The 14,210-nt window shown below is 35.1% G+C and overlaps 1 protein-coding gene across 2 annotated transcripts in view; it reads left to right on the top strand.

Moving 5' to 3' along the window:
* The window catches only part of LOC132544935 (zinc finger CCCH domain-containing protein 10-like), a 101,221-nt gene that overhangs the window by 76,884 nt on the left and 10,127 nt on the right, over positions 1–14,210 (top strand). For both annotated transcript variants that reach the window (XM_060208609.1, XM_060208601.1), the window contains one exon: positions 3,431–5,073. In XM_060208609.1, coding sequence (XP_060064592.1) covers positions 3,830–5,050 — 1,221 coding nt within the window. In that variant the 5' untranslated portion in view covers positions 3,431–3,829 and the 3' untranslated portion in view covers positions 5,051–5,073. The remainder of the gene's footprint in view (positions 1–3,430; positions 5,074–14,210) is intronic.

The raw sequence follows: 14,210 nt of genomic DNA, 5'->3' as shown, positions 1-14,210 counted from the left end.
TTGTGAACAACTTTCTATCACAATCCTCTCAAATCAGTGACCATTGTGAACAACGTTCTCTCAGTTCCCTCAAATTGCTGCCTATTCAGCTGTTTTATGGGAACATCAAACTTGTTCTTTCAAAAGGATGTCACATTTCATCTGTCGCTATCTCATAAATAATCACAATTTGTAAATTAATGTTTTGCTTGAGTTGTTGACATCACTGTAACTGACATCCCCATTCCCTGATTGACTCGTTAGTGAGGTAAATGTACACAGGCTGTGGTATTTTTGTTGTATCTGATTACATTAATTTACATGCCACTTCAATTAGCGGCTTAATCACCTGTTGGGTCAAACAGGTAACCATGTTAATGTAATAGATCATCTGACACTTTTATTTGTATACAAAACTACCTTACAGTAAGGAGTACACATAATCAACATCATTACACAAGATACGGCCAGGTATTTTATTGGATTGCAAGACTTTTTAGAGTGAGTATAATCCTCGGTTTAGCATTTTCTTGAGCTCTACCATTAGATGTTAAAACTTGGCTTTGTTATTGGTCATAAGAGCTGCATGTCTTAATAGTATTCGTCATTTATTTTCATATTACGTAATGTATTTTTAAATATGGGTGTACATGTAAAAGCTTTCCTCAGTCTCCTTTATAATGATAGGATATAGGTTGTTTTTTGTAAAAACCAAAAACAAATGCCCTTCATACTTGTGATATGAGGACATGTACAGTCTTTAATTACCAATGATGATGTAATAGGTTGATTCTGGTGATGACAGTTACCTCTCAGTGATGATGATGTTGTTGGTAGATTCTGATGACAAGTTACTCAATAGTAATAGTGAGTATGTTAAGCTTGTCATTGACAGTGTAGATTCTGAGGATGTTATAGACTCCCTGTGATAGTGAGTATGTTAAGCTTGTCATTGACATTGACTCCCTGTGATAGTGAGTATGTTAAGCTTGTCATTGACATTGACTCCCTGTGATAGTGAGTATGTTAAGCTTGTCATTGACATTGACTCCTTGTGATAGTGAGTATGTTAAGCTTGTCATTGACATTGACTCCCTGTGATAGTGAGTATGTTAAGTTTGTCATTGACATTGACTCCCTGTGATAGTGAGTATGTTAAGCTTGTCATTGACATTGATTCCCTGTGATAGTATGTTAAGCTTGTCATTGACATTGATTCCCTGTGATAGTATGTTAAGCTTGTCATTGACATTGACTCCCTCTGATAGTGAGTATGTTAAGCTTGTCATTGACATTGACTCCCTGTGATAGTGAGTATGTTAAGCTTGTCATTGACATTGACTCCCTGTGATAGTGAGTATGTTAAGCTTGTCATTGACATTGACTCCCTGTGATAGTGAGTATGTTAAGCTTGTCATTGACATTGATTCCCTGTGATAGTGAGTATGTTAAGCTTGTCATTGACATTGACTCCCTGTGATAGTGAGTATGTTAAGCTTGTCATTGACATTGATTCCCTATGATAGTATGTTAAGCTTGTCATTGACATTGATTCCCTATGATAGTATGTTAAGCTTGTCATTGACAGTGATACTTTGTATCTAGTGGTCATATAATAATACAAAACCAGCTGTCACTTCTTGCCTCCATTATTCAAGATCTCCACAAATCACAAGTTCTTTGCTCGAACTTAAAACATTCCTTTGTCCTATCATTAAAACTCTCATTTTTCCTGCTAGATTTACACTTGCCAACCCATAATCCTTATTAAAGAGAGTGACTTTCCATCTTAATTTTTGTCCCTATATCTTTATATAAGTTATCAGTAAATCCTCTAAACTGCTTTCAACTTCTATCAGTCCACCGAAAAAAGCAGCTTATGATATTGTGATTTGATTGAATATTGATGTCAAAGGGCCAGATTTATACCTTAAGGTCTTTAATGAACACACTCATTCTCCCTCTAGACAGTTAAAAATGTGGCAAGTATAACGACATTCCCTTGCTTGAGAACACTGTTTTTTCACGCTCAACGTTTTTTTTTACTTCATAAGATGAAATCATTACAATCGAGAACTTTATTTACATAAATATGGGTTTGTCACCAAGTTGCTAACAGAAGAATTTTAAAACATTTCATCATGTTTCATGTTGTGTGAAGTTAGAGAGGTACACACGAATGGTGTGCAGTGATTAGCAACATCCATTTACATAAAGTTCATTCATGTATGCAAATACGGTACATTGTATGCTAATGAGGCAGTAATTCGCAATATTTTCTGTGTAGATTGACATGCATTTACAGCAACAAAAACAGTTATGTGGAATTAAAACAGAAATGAGACAACTATTTCTAGTTCAAAGAATAGTGTCCTTCTGAAATGTACTTTTAACAACAAACAACTGACAAACAGAGGCTATCATTGTCTTACAGATAATTGAAATAGAAATTCAAATTATATCTCATATGTAACCATATCAGAACTAATTATTTGATAAGTTGATAAGATATATTGTCAGTAGGAATAACAGACTTTTATCAAATTTTCGAAATCTCTGTAATGTCAAAAGGTTTAAGTTTCAATAACAACTTAATTTAGATTTTGTGTTTGAGCTTGAGAAAAATGTTCTGGTATATCTGGGTAAATATTGATTTCTGATAAATCTCGGTTTATACTGATTTCTGGTAAATCTCGGTTTATACTGATTTCTGATAAATCTCGGTTTATACTGATTTCTGGTAAATCTCGGTTTATACTGATTTCTGATAAATCTCGGTTTATACTGATTTCTGGTAAATCTCGGTTTATACTGATTTCTGGTAAATCTCGGTTTATACTGATTTCTGGTAAATCGGGTAAATACTGATTTCTGAAATTTGCTTCAGTGGGAATTGATTAGTCACACCTATTATACTACTAGTAAATTTTGACAATAGTATAGTAGACTGTCCTTCTGTGGTCAGTTTTCGTTTATCACGTTTGATATTCTTCTCCCTGCCTTTAAAATGTCTCTGCTAAACTTAGGATCTTTATTAGGTTAAAGTGTACACATCTTTATCATAGCAGATTGGACAATTTTGTGACAATGTTTATGTGTGGTGTTCTGTTCATTCAATGAAACATAAAAACAAAGTAAACAACCATGTTTACAAGATGTCTCCATCATATTTAAAAATGAGTAACTTTCTGTTTATTCCTCTACACTGGTTGATTTAAATCTGAATCAAATTTCTCATCCTGAACACTGTTGGTCACATAATTGTTGTGATTCTTCATTATTTGTATCTAGATAACTATCTAAACATCTCTGGATAATAGTAATACAATATTTCCTTATAGTATATTTGTATTAGATTGAAGTCCTGTTTGTATTTCTTCAGCGGTCACTAAGGTCCAAGATCAGACTCTCTTTTGCAAGGATTAATTTTCCCATTTTGTTTTACTTGCAGATCTGAGGTATAGATAGACAGAAGTCCAGCGCGCCAGAGAGATGCTACGCTTGTCAGTGACATAATACACGATGCTGTGACATAGTACTCAATTTTGTGTTGTTTAAGTGCCTTTTGCTGTCATTTCTGCGAAAAAAATGCTGTGTTACGAAACTTTTTCATCTACTACAGGATTCTTACCATTTTGATGAAAAAAAAAAAAAATTTGCGAAATTCGAAATTCTTAATCATTATCGCTTGTGCTTATAGATGCGACTACATGCGTAGACACATGGGAACTCAGTAAGGAGTCGCGAGCTTTGATTTGTGTATACTTTTTATCCCTTTGGATAATTTTCTATTTCTGATCTTGTGTTTTGAAATTCAAAAGGAATATTGTGATCAATTAAAACTGTTTGAATGCATAACCTGGATTGCAAGATGTCTGATAACAGCGAAAGTGGAAGTGAATCTAGTGTGAAATTTGGTAAACAGAATGGTAATGATGATGATATATGTCGGGATTACTTACGGAATGTTTGTAAGCGTGGTAAGCGTTGTAAGTACCGCCACCCACACTCTGAGGATCAATCCTCACGTGAACGGAAGTACGACTACACATTTTGTCATGACTATCAAAACACTGGCTGCCACCGCCCAAACTGTAAATTCCTACATTGTTCCCGTGAAGAGGAGGAACATTATAAACAGACTGGCCAACTACCTGTACGGCTTCAACAAGCTGCTGCTCTTGGTGTCGGGGTTACCCCTAGCAACGACATGCCCCTCCTAAAGGGTGAAATCCCTATTTGTAAAGACTACCTTAAAATGAACTGTAAACGTGGCATAAAGTGTAAATTCAGGCATCTGACAGCCACTGAATACGAATTTGAGTTACGTAAGTCCGACCAGAGGAACAACAATTCACAGAATTATGATCCTTATGAGGAAGACTTTGAGCGGTTTGAGAGTTTTGAGTATTGTCATGGTAGTAGTGGTGTAAAGCGGAGAAGGACAGATAGGGACGTAGATGGATTCAGCAGTAACTTTGTAGAAAATCGTTATTCTCCTTCCCGTCCCCTCAGCTACCAGCTTCTAGAAGACGAGAATTCAGTATTACGTAGAAAAGTGGATGAACTTAAAAAACAGGTAGCTGATTTGACAGCTACTAACGAAGTGCTTCTTGAGCAGAACGCTCGATATCGTGTTAGTCGGACATCTTTAGGGACCAGCCATGTTGCTGCTCCACAATCTCTGAACCACCTAGCAAACAGTCTTGCACAACAGATTGCTCTCAACTCCGAACTGGCTTCCCAGCATGCATTGCAGCAGCGTCTGGCGCGGGAGCTAGCGCCGGTGTCGGCAGCAGCTCAGGGGAGTTTAAACCAACCAACAGTGACAATGAACCCCGGGTCTATAGTTCCGGTATCTCTTCCGCAGAACAATCTGACGGGTGTAACCCTGGCCCCCGTGTCCATCCAGCAGACGCTGCCCCCGCCTGTCAGTATGACTCAGGCCCTGCCACCGCCCGTCAGTCTCACACAGAGTCTACCCCAAAACATGCAGGCTGCCACTACCACCCTTGTGTCCTACCCTATTGTCTCACAGAATCTCCGCACTGTCAGTAGTTTGGCCCACTGACAACACAGCGCCACCTAGCTAAGGTAGGTAACTTGTTTTTCATTTCTTTCTATTTTGGTACAAATAAGAACTCAATGATGGATGTTGCATGTATGGATGCTACAGCTGATATGTAGGGCAGGTAGTAAACCGCATGTTTTCAATGTACTAGATTTAATGCTGAAAGAGGACTTAAAGGCAAATGTTGATTCATGTCTCCGTATGAGATGAGTGATATTCTATAAATCAGATACATGGATAATTGTACATTTGGTGAATTTCACTTTGCTCAGACTTCTAAGTCTTTAAGAACTCTGAAATAGAAACAAACACTTACAGATCACACAATAAGTGTTCGACAATTATGAATAACCATATATATATTTTTTGACATTTTTATTGGAGAATAGACATAGCTTCAGTGACAAGAAAACATAAAGTTATCAATACATAGTTTCATTAAATATTTTACAAGTTTACATAAAAAGTGGCAGTTTCAGCCTTGACTTTGCCCTTATTTAATGGAACTATAAATAATGAGAACATTTGTTTCCTGTTTATCATCAGGTATATTTCACTTGTACTGTCAATATACCCTACATTTCCTATGTATTCATTTCTAAAAAAATCTAAATATTATAAATTTGCCAGAGTTCAGTTGAGCAGTTGGAGCACACAGCTTATGATAATCTGCTGTATTCAGTGATATTACTTTAACATACACGGTACCACAGGCCAATCAAGGTCATTTACTCTCTACAGAAGGAACACTAATGGCAGAGATCAGTGTTGATGTTGATATCCCTGGGATGCCTTAATGATTTGGAAGGGTTTACTCTAGATTTTTGCAGTTTGTCTAAGTCTGAACCAGATTGTAATGACAAAAATTGATGACCCAAGATACTGGAACTTTATTCTGTCATGTGTGATTTTGTCCATCCTAACATATTTCTCTTCTGTTGAAGCAGGCTATATATCCCCTGTGTCTGTCCAATGTCTTTTTAATTTGTCCAGTGTCCCTTTTATCCATCCAATGTCCCCTGTGTCTGTCCAATGTCTTCCAATGTCCCTTTTATCCATCCAATATCCCCTGTGTCTGTCCAATGTCTTCCAGTGTCCCTTTTATCCATCCAACGTCCCCTGTGTCTGTCCTGTACCCCCTATGTTTATTCAGACTGTCTGTTGTGTACATTTTAACATGTCTTATCTGAGGAAGCATGATGTATATTCCCTGTACCTGTCTAGTGTCCCCTATGTCCATCTGGTGTCTCCTGTGTCTGTCCAGTGTCCCCTATGTCCATCTGGTGTCTGTCCAGTGTCCCCTTTGTCCATCTGGTGTCTCCTGTACCTGTCTAGTGTCCCCTTTGTCCATCTGGTGTCTCCTGTATCTGTCCAGTGTCCCCTATGTCCATCTGGTATCTGTCCAGTGTCCTGTATGTCCATCTGGTGTCTGCCCAGTGTGCCCTGAATTGTCCTAAATACACATGTAGTCGGGTATCAATAGTTTGTGATAGTTTTAGCTGTACAACTACAAAAACTTCATATGACAGTTTGACCTGTCATACTTATTTCAAGGTCAAAAATGAGACATTTCGGTGAAAAAGATTTTTTTCTCACATGATTAAACTTCATTTTTCAATTTATCAATTTTCATTAAAAAAAAAGACTATGCTCAGGGACATTCAGGGTAATGGATGTGATCTCAAAGATTGATGTCAAAGTTAACCTGACCAATATAGCACTAAGCCTACCCTCTCCATCATACATTGGATACTGATAATGAACTGTGCATGATGAAGCTGAGATATTTTATCATTAGACACCGTAGCCATAAAAATTTATGACAGGCTGCAATGATTTTTGATTAATTGATGGAAGGCCTAAGGTAGACAGAGTATAGAGTTACCTGCCTTTCAGGAAGCTCTCAATGATCGACCTGCACTGTTCGGCGGAGATTTTCTGAAAAGCAATCCATTTCATTGTCTACAGATCCCTGTTTCACCATTAATGAATGACATCAATGGATGGTTCTGTGCCTGTGACATCCATCAATCTTTTAATCTTAGTGACCTTCAAACTTTTCACTTGAAAAGTGGGTTTATTTCCAGCATTTTGTAGCGTTCTGAAATTTATATTTAGAAGATATTAATCACAACTCTGGTAGGTATATATATATACACACATCTATATAACTTTACTTTGTCATTTCTTGTTAGGCAAGCGGCATGAAGTGAATTCTAAAACTATAATAAGGAACAGTATCTTGTATGTTTTGTGTGGAAATTGAAAATTAAGCTTTTGGGCAGAATTTAGCTCTTGTCTGGCATGTTATAGATTTATGTACAATGCTAGTGTAACAAATACAGACATGCGATCAAAGTCTTGATACAAACTCAAACATTAAGGCCTGAAATAGTTGCAAAAATATAACGTGGAGCTTTGTTTCATCAAGGACACTCGTAAATCTTGGTCAATTTAAGTAAGTAATGTCACTTTCTCAAAGATGCGCAAAGATGATCTTAGAGCAGGGATGATATTTCAAAGGATGAATGCAGCTCTAGTTATTTGAAGCCTCTCTGCATAAATCTTGTACTGGATGCTTTGTCAACCTACAATGTTCTTGTCTTTTGAAGTATTCTAATGTGGTAAGTCTTAACATTAACTCTAATTACAATTTCATAATTGTTTAAAATAAATTCTGAAGTAATTTACGAAAGCCAATCCTCTTTATGACAATAAAGAAAAAAGAAGAAATGTTTGATGTGTTTCAATATTATGTTGGATGTATTCACTTGGACGAAATGACCTTTGAATTCTCTATTGTCTTTCTCAAGTTTTCTATCTATCCCTCATTATTCTTAAGGAATATCATGTCTGTCAGTGAAACAGTCTCAATGCAAACTTTCCCAGTGTTAACCAGCCATGTTGCCATTGGTTATAATAATAATCACATGACTGAGATGTGGTTGCTGATAGGCTGATGAGGTTAGCTATAGTTGATGAGGTCAGTGATTGGACGGAGGATAATGAGATTAGTGTATCAAGGTAAGGTTATGATTGAGGCTATGATTTACGAGGGCTTTAAGAAGGAATCGTTAACAGATGACAAACGATGTATAAGAACCGATAAGCCTCAACATGAGATGAATTCTGGATCTGTAGGTGGTTAAAGCTTTGATTTGCTTTACAGTGTCCTCAGATTTTGAAACTCTTTGAAAAATTCATACAGAATGTTATTTGATGATCTAAAGGTGATGAGGTTCTGTTGTAGTGGTTCTAAGTATGTATTTTAGGGACACATTATTATCTTTACCTGGAGATATCAACACAGGTGATTCATTAACATTCAAGAACATCAATATATCTCTCCTGTTACTGCCAATGTATTGTTAGTTTGATCAAACTTAACCAGACCTATCTTCAGAGTACACCAGCTACTTCTTTTCTTGTTTGACCTAGAAGCTCCAAATTTATGTCCATGCCTATGAATGAACTTTGTGTAGGGTTTAACAATGAAGTGAAATGAGGAGAATTTCATTTCAGTCAATATGAAAGGATTTTTCTACATAAATACATACATTAAAGCTGTAAGGTTATAGTTTTGAGAATTTTAGCTCAACACACTTGTTTTTCCCCACATTTTACATTAACAGAAACAGCTGTAAAAGGTTAGACGATGTAGTGTTACTTATATAGAACTTTGCGTTTTATTTTAAGAGTTTTAGATGAAATTAATGATGTTCTAGGTTCAAAGTCAAGTGAAATTTCAGGTGTTGTTTATTCTAAGGTTACTCTAGCTAATTCAAACAGTCTGAATGCTCACGGTAAAATGTCATTGAACAGCTGTGTGGAGGTAATGTTTCACACAGCATTGAAGCTGTAAGGACACTTTGTTAATTTATGATGGGACTCTTAGAGATGAGAAATTCAAAACTAAAACTTTTCATTGATTCTGGTTTTTATTTGTTCAGATAATCGACATACATATTCAGCTGAGCCAGTCTTGGAGCCAGAGATATTTTGTTTGAGTGATGTTTGGACAGCACTGGCCAGAATCCATAGTTTTGAAATATTTACCTTGATAAGTATGATTAATATCAATTATATCTGTCACTTCAAAATCCTGTAAAAAGTTACACACGAATCGAAATCAGAAGGTCCAAGTCCATTTCGTGCTGTGAGAAGTCTCGACTAAGTAAAGGTCTCACTTTGAGGTTTCTTCTGGCAATGTAGTTTATAATTTGTATGTCAAAATGTCAAGAAGAAATCATGTGATGCTACAAATTTTTACCACCAGACAGAGTTCCAAGTCAAACATATTACTGGTATTTATCAATTTTTGCAGACTGTTATAATTTTCTGTGATTTACTTTTTAATGCATGACAGTTGGTGCCGGAAAACTCTGTTGTTTATGTAGGACTTAGCTACAAACAGGGGATTGTTCATGTGAAGCTAATATGGATAGGTACGTCTTTATGACAGGCTGAGGTCATAACTGTGACAGCATATCATAGCAGGCAGCACACCATAGCAATTAACAGTGCCCAAACCCACAGACTTGACTTGACTGAATTTTTTGTTCTCTCTCTACTTTGCATCCAATTTTTTAAAAAAAATGAATTTCATATATTGGTCAGTTGCCAAAAAAGGTTGTGGCAAAGTAAAGTGGACTGGTACTTCAGAAAATTTCCGAGTGGCTCCTCTGACCATTGCCAGAGCAGGCGTGGCTAAATATAGGTCATCACCATAGATTTACATTCTATTGGTTTTTAATGACTAGGTAGTGCACCAGCACTGTTTCTGTTTTCTGTATACAGTAACTATTTTGTATCATCCACTAAGTACCTGGTATTAGAATCTACTACATATCAAATATGCATGAAATGATTCCAGCAAAAGCAATAGTTACGCTCACCTTCAAATAGTATATACCTAAAGATTTCTAAGTTCCAGTACTGCTTCATACCTGTAGGTTGATACATCGTCTGTTAACGTTGTACTTTAGTAGAATTGACTTAGCAGTCTTATTGTCAGAGCTGTACATTTACTATTGCTACAACACTTTCTGTGGTTAAATTGGCTCATTGTACATTTAATAGGATTGACTAAGTATTGTACCAATAATTGCTAGATTTGATTCATTAGTATACTTTTTGCAGACTTGGCTCAGAATTTGATATATTAATTGTGCAAGAGTTGACTCCATATTGCACATTGCCCAAGAGTTGACTCAGTATTGTACTTCGTGTTAGGTTTGACTCAGTTTTATACTTTGTGTTAGGGTTGACTCAGTATTGTACTTTGTGTTAGAGTTGACTCAGTATTGTAATTTGTGTTAGGGTTGACTCAGTATTGTACATTGTGTTAGGGTTGACTCAGTATTGTACATTGTGTTAGAGTTGACTCAGTATTGTACTTTGTGTTAGGGTTGACTCAGTATTGTGCTTTGTGTTAGGGTTGATTCAGTATTGTACTTTGTGTTAGAGTTGACTCAGTATTGTACTTTGTGTTAGAGTTGACTCAGTATTGTACTTTGTGTTAGAGTTGACTCAGTATTGTACTTTGTGTTAGGGTTGACTCAGTATTGTACTTTGTGTTAGAGTTGACTCAGTATTGTACTTTGTGTTAGAGTTGACTCAGTATTGTACTTTGTGTTAGAGTTGACTCAGTATTGTACTTTGTGTTAGAGTTGACTCAGTATTGTACTTTGTGTTAGAGTTGACTCAGTATTGTACTTTGTGTTAGAGTTGACTCCGTATTGTACTTTGTGTTAGAGTTGACTCAGTATTGTACTTTGTGCTGAGTTGACTCAGTATTGTACTTTGTGCTGAGTTGACTCAGTATTGTACTTTGTGTTAGGGTTGACTCAGTATTGTGCTTTGTGCTGAGTTGACTTAGTATTGTACTTTGTGCTAGGGTTGGCTCAGAATTGCACATTGTGCTGGGTTTGACTCTGTATCGTATATTTGATTGAGTTTACCTGTAACAATCTAAAACCATCCTACTCCCTTTAATTTTGTAAGCAGGAATTTGGATTGATTGATATTTGTCAGGACTCCATCGAAGGTAATTATTGTGTTGGGATACCTCATAGAACTGAATACTAATGGGGATTTAAAATTCTTTCTCCGTCCTGTTTGATAATGAAAAATCACTTTTACCGTTCTTTTACCATAATCAAAAATTAATTCTCATTATCTGTTAACATTGATCATGATGTTGTAGACTATCAACATTCTGACATATGTCATTTAATTTCTTCTACTTACATGTTTATTTCGTGATGGTTCAAATTATTTCTCATTTAATTATCATGATAGAATTCATTATTCATCATGACATGCACCATCAGTTCTTTATAAATTCATGAATATTCATTAGCATTCCAAAGTAAAACAAAAAATAGGATAAATTAATCATCAGTTTTTTTACAAGTTAATAATTGTAAGAATTTTTAACACTCCAGTCTCAAGTGTTATCTGATTTAATAGAATTTATATAGGGTAGGATTAGTTAATTCATCAATCAAGTTTATGGGAGTTGATTATAAAATCATAGATATATCACCACTGTTAATTGTTATTGAACTATATGCTTTACCCCAAATACTGTGCATTTTACATGGTGGGCCTCCAGCATGTTTATCATTGAGGGTTATTATGCTGTCAGTTGCTATGAGGAGACCTCCTTAAACAACTTCTTTATCAAGAGGACAATAACCAAACCAAGGCCTAATCTTATGTAGGGGCGCTTATAACCAGACACAAGCTTATAGCTGGATGGTCACAATAATTCAGACTATGTCACAATTATAACAAGATTATATCACAAGTATAACAAAATTATTTCACAATTATAACAAGATTATGTCACAAGTATAACAAGATTATGTCACAGTTATAACAAGATTATGTCACAAGTATAACAAGACTATGTCACAAGTATAACAAGACTATTTCACAAGTATAACAAGACTATGTCACAAGTATAACAAGACTATGTCACAAGTATAACAAGATTATGTCACAAGTATAACAAGACTATGTCACAAGTATAACAAGATTATGTCACAAGTATAACAAGATTATGTCACAAGTATAACAAGATTACGTCACAAGTATAACAAGATTACGTCACAAGTATAACAAGATTATGTCACAAGTATAACAAGACTATGTCACAAGTATAACAAGATTATGTCACAAGTATAACAAGACTATGTCACAAGTATAACAAGACTATATCACATGTATAACAAGACTATGTCACAAGTATAACAAGACTATTTCATCGTTATTACAAGATTATATCACAAGTATAACAAGACTATTTCATCGTTATTACAAGACTATATCACAAGTATAACAAGACTATGTCACAAGTATAACAAGACTATTTCATCGTTATTACAAGATTATATCACAAATATAACAAGATTACGTCACTTTTATTACATGACTATGTCACAAGTATAACCAGACTATGTCACCGTTATTACATGACATTGTCACAGTCATTACAGGATTACATCACCATTTTCACAAGAAATCAAATTGTATTGCCCTTATTTGAAGACCATGTCACACTCATTAAATGATTATATCACCGTTATTACAAGAAATCAGAATATATCACCATTATTTCAAGAGATCAAAGTATGTTGCTTTTATCTAAAAAGAACAGATTAAGTAACCATTATTTTTAAGAAATCAGAATATTTCATTTTTATGACAAGAAATCAAATTATGTCACTGTTATTTCTAGAAATCAGAATATTTCATTGTTATTGTGGTATTTTCTGGGTTATTGAAGCCACACTGGAATGTAAGCCGCGCACTTTCTATGAAATGGTAACCATTATGTTGACTAAAGATTGTTGATATAACAGACAATGGAAGGCAATTTATCAAGATTGTCAATGAAACTTTTAATAAAGTTTGCAAAAGATTTTTAAACTGATAATCCTTCATCTTATTGATGTATTTCAAAAAATGTAAAATAGCAATTATAGAACTTGTTTGGCTTGGGTGACTATACAGATTGTCTACCCAAAGATATAGGGCCTGATGTTATGTACAGTTCACCAAACAATCTTGTATGGTGACCAAATTCTCATAGTCCCATATCATATCTTGTACAATACACAAAGCCATTCATATCGTAAACAATCATGGAGTTCATTCTAGAATTTGACCTATAACCTGATGACTTATTGATCTCGGGATGCAAAAGGCTATTGTAAATTTCCACTATGGCTTCAAAGTAAAAAAATTTTAATTCACATATAAGCCGCACCGGTATATAAGGCACATGGCCAACTCAGGAAGGAAAAGGGTGTGACTTATAATTTGGAATACATAGTACATGAAATCAGATGGTATCACCATTAATTATTACATGAAATCAATCCATTAATATTGTGATGTTACTGTTTGGTAGGTGATTTAGGTGTGACCTTTTATCTAGATCTGCAACAGTGCCTCAACTTTTCATTGTTCAATGGTTTTTCTAAAAATTAATCAGTTTGATAAGATTTTTTTTCTGTTTGCATTTCCTACTGGTATACAGTTAGTGGCATTAAGTGGTAGATTTGTGGTAGGCTGACATAATATATAAAAAGGAAAAGCAGTAATTGGTCATTATCTTGTAAAACAAACTCTGAAATTTACTAACAACCATAAAAACACATAATATATAATTATAGCAAAAATGTTAGCTTTGTTGAAATCATTAGGAAACATTCCTCATTGATTTGATTGAAGTTGACTTTGGTGTTAGGTTACCTTTAGTCTAAAAAACCTGCTGGCAACTTCCATTTATCTGTTTTCATGGTAACCTTGGAAGTATGATAGTTTCTGCCATATTTGGAGCTCATCATGTAAGAAATGCATGCTTCTGATAGCTTACACCCGTTTTGTAAAGTTAGAGTAATCAGATCTTCACGTTAGGAATGTAAATTGCTTCTGTGTTAGATATAACAAAAACTAGGCTGACTCTGATATTATAAACCAAAATTAGAGAAACTAACATGAAATATTCAATGAAGTTATGATGATACAAAATAGAAAGTGTGAATATCAGCTAATTAATTATTTGGTGATGAAGTTTACTCAATCAGCAAATATTGATTGGTATTTTCTCTTTAGAAACAAATATGCTGATTACCTGTGTGCTAGTTTT

The sequence above is a fragment of the Ylistrum balloti genome, unplaced genomic scaffold (assembly GCF_031769215.1).
Source record: "Ylistrum balloti isolate Yb309-2 unplaced genomic scaffold, AGI_CSIRO_Ybal_v1 Utg369592, whole genome shotgun sequence".
NCBI lineage: Eukaryota > Metazoa > Mollusca > Bivalvia > Pectinida > Pectinidae > Ylistrum > Ylistrum balloti.
The sequence above is the reverse complement of the archived record's forward strand: the minus strand, read 5'-3'. Positions and strand labels throughout refer to the sequence as shown.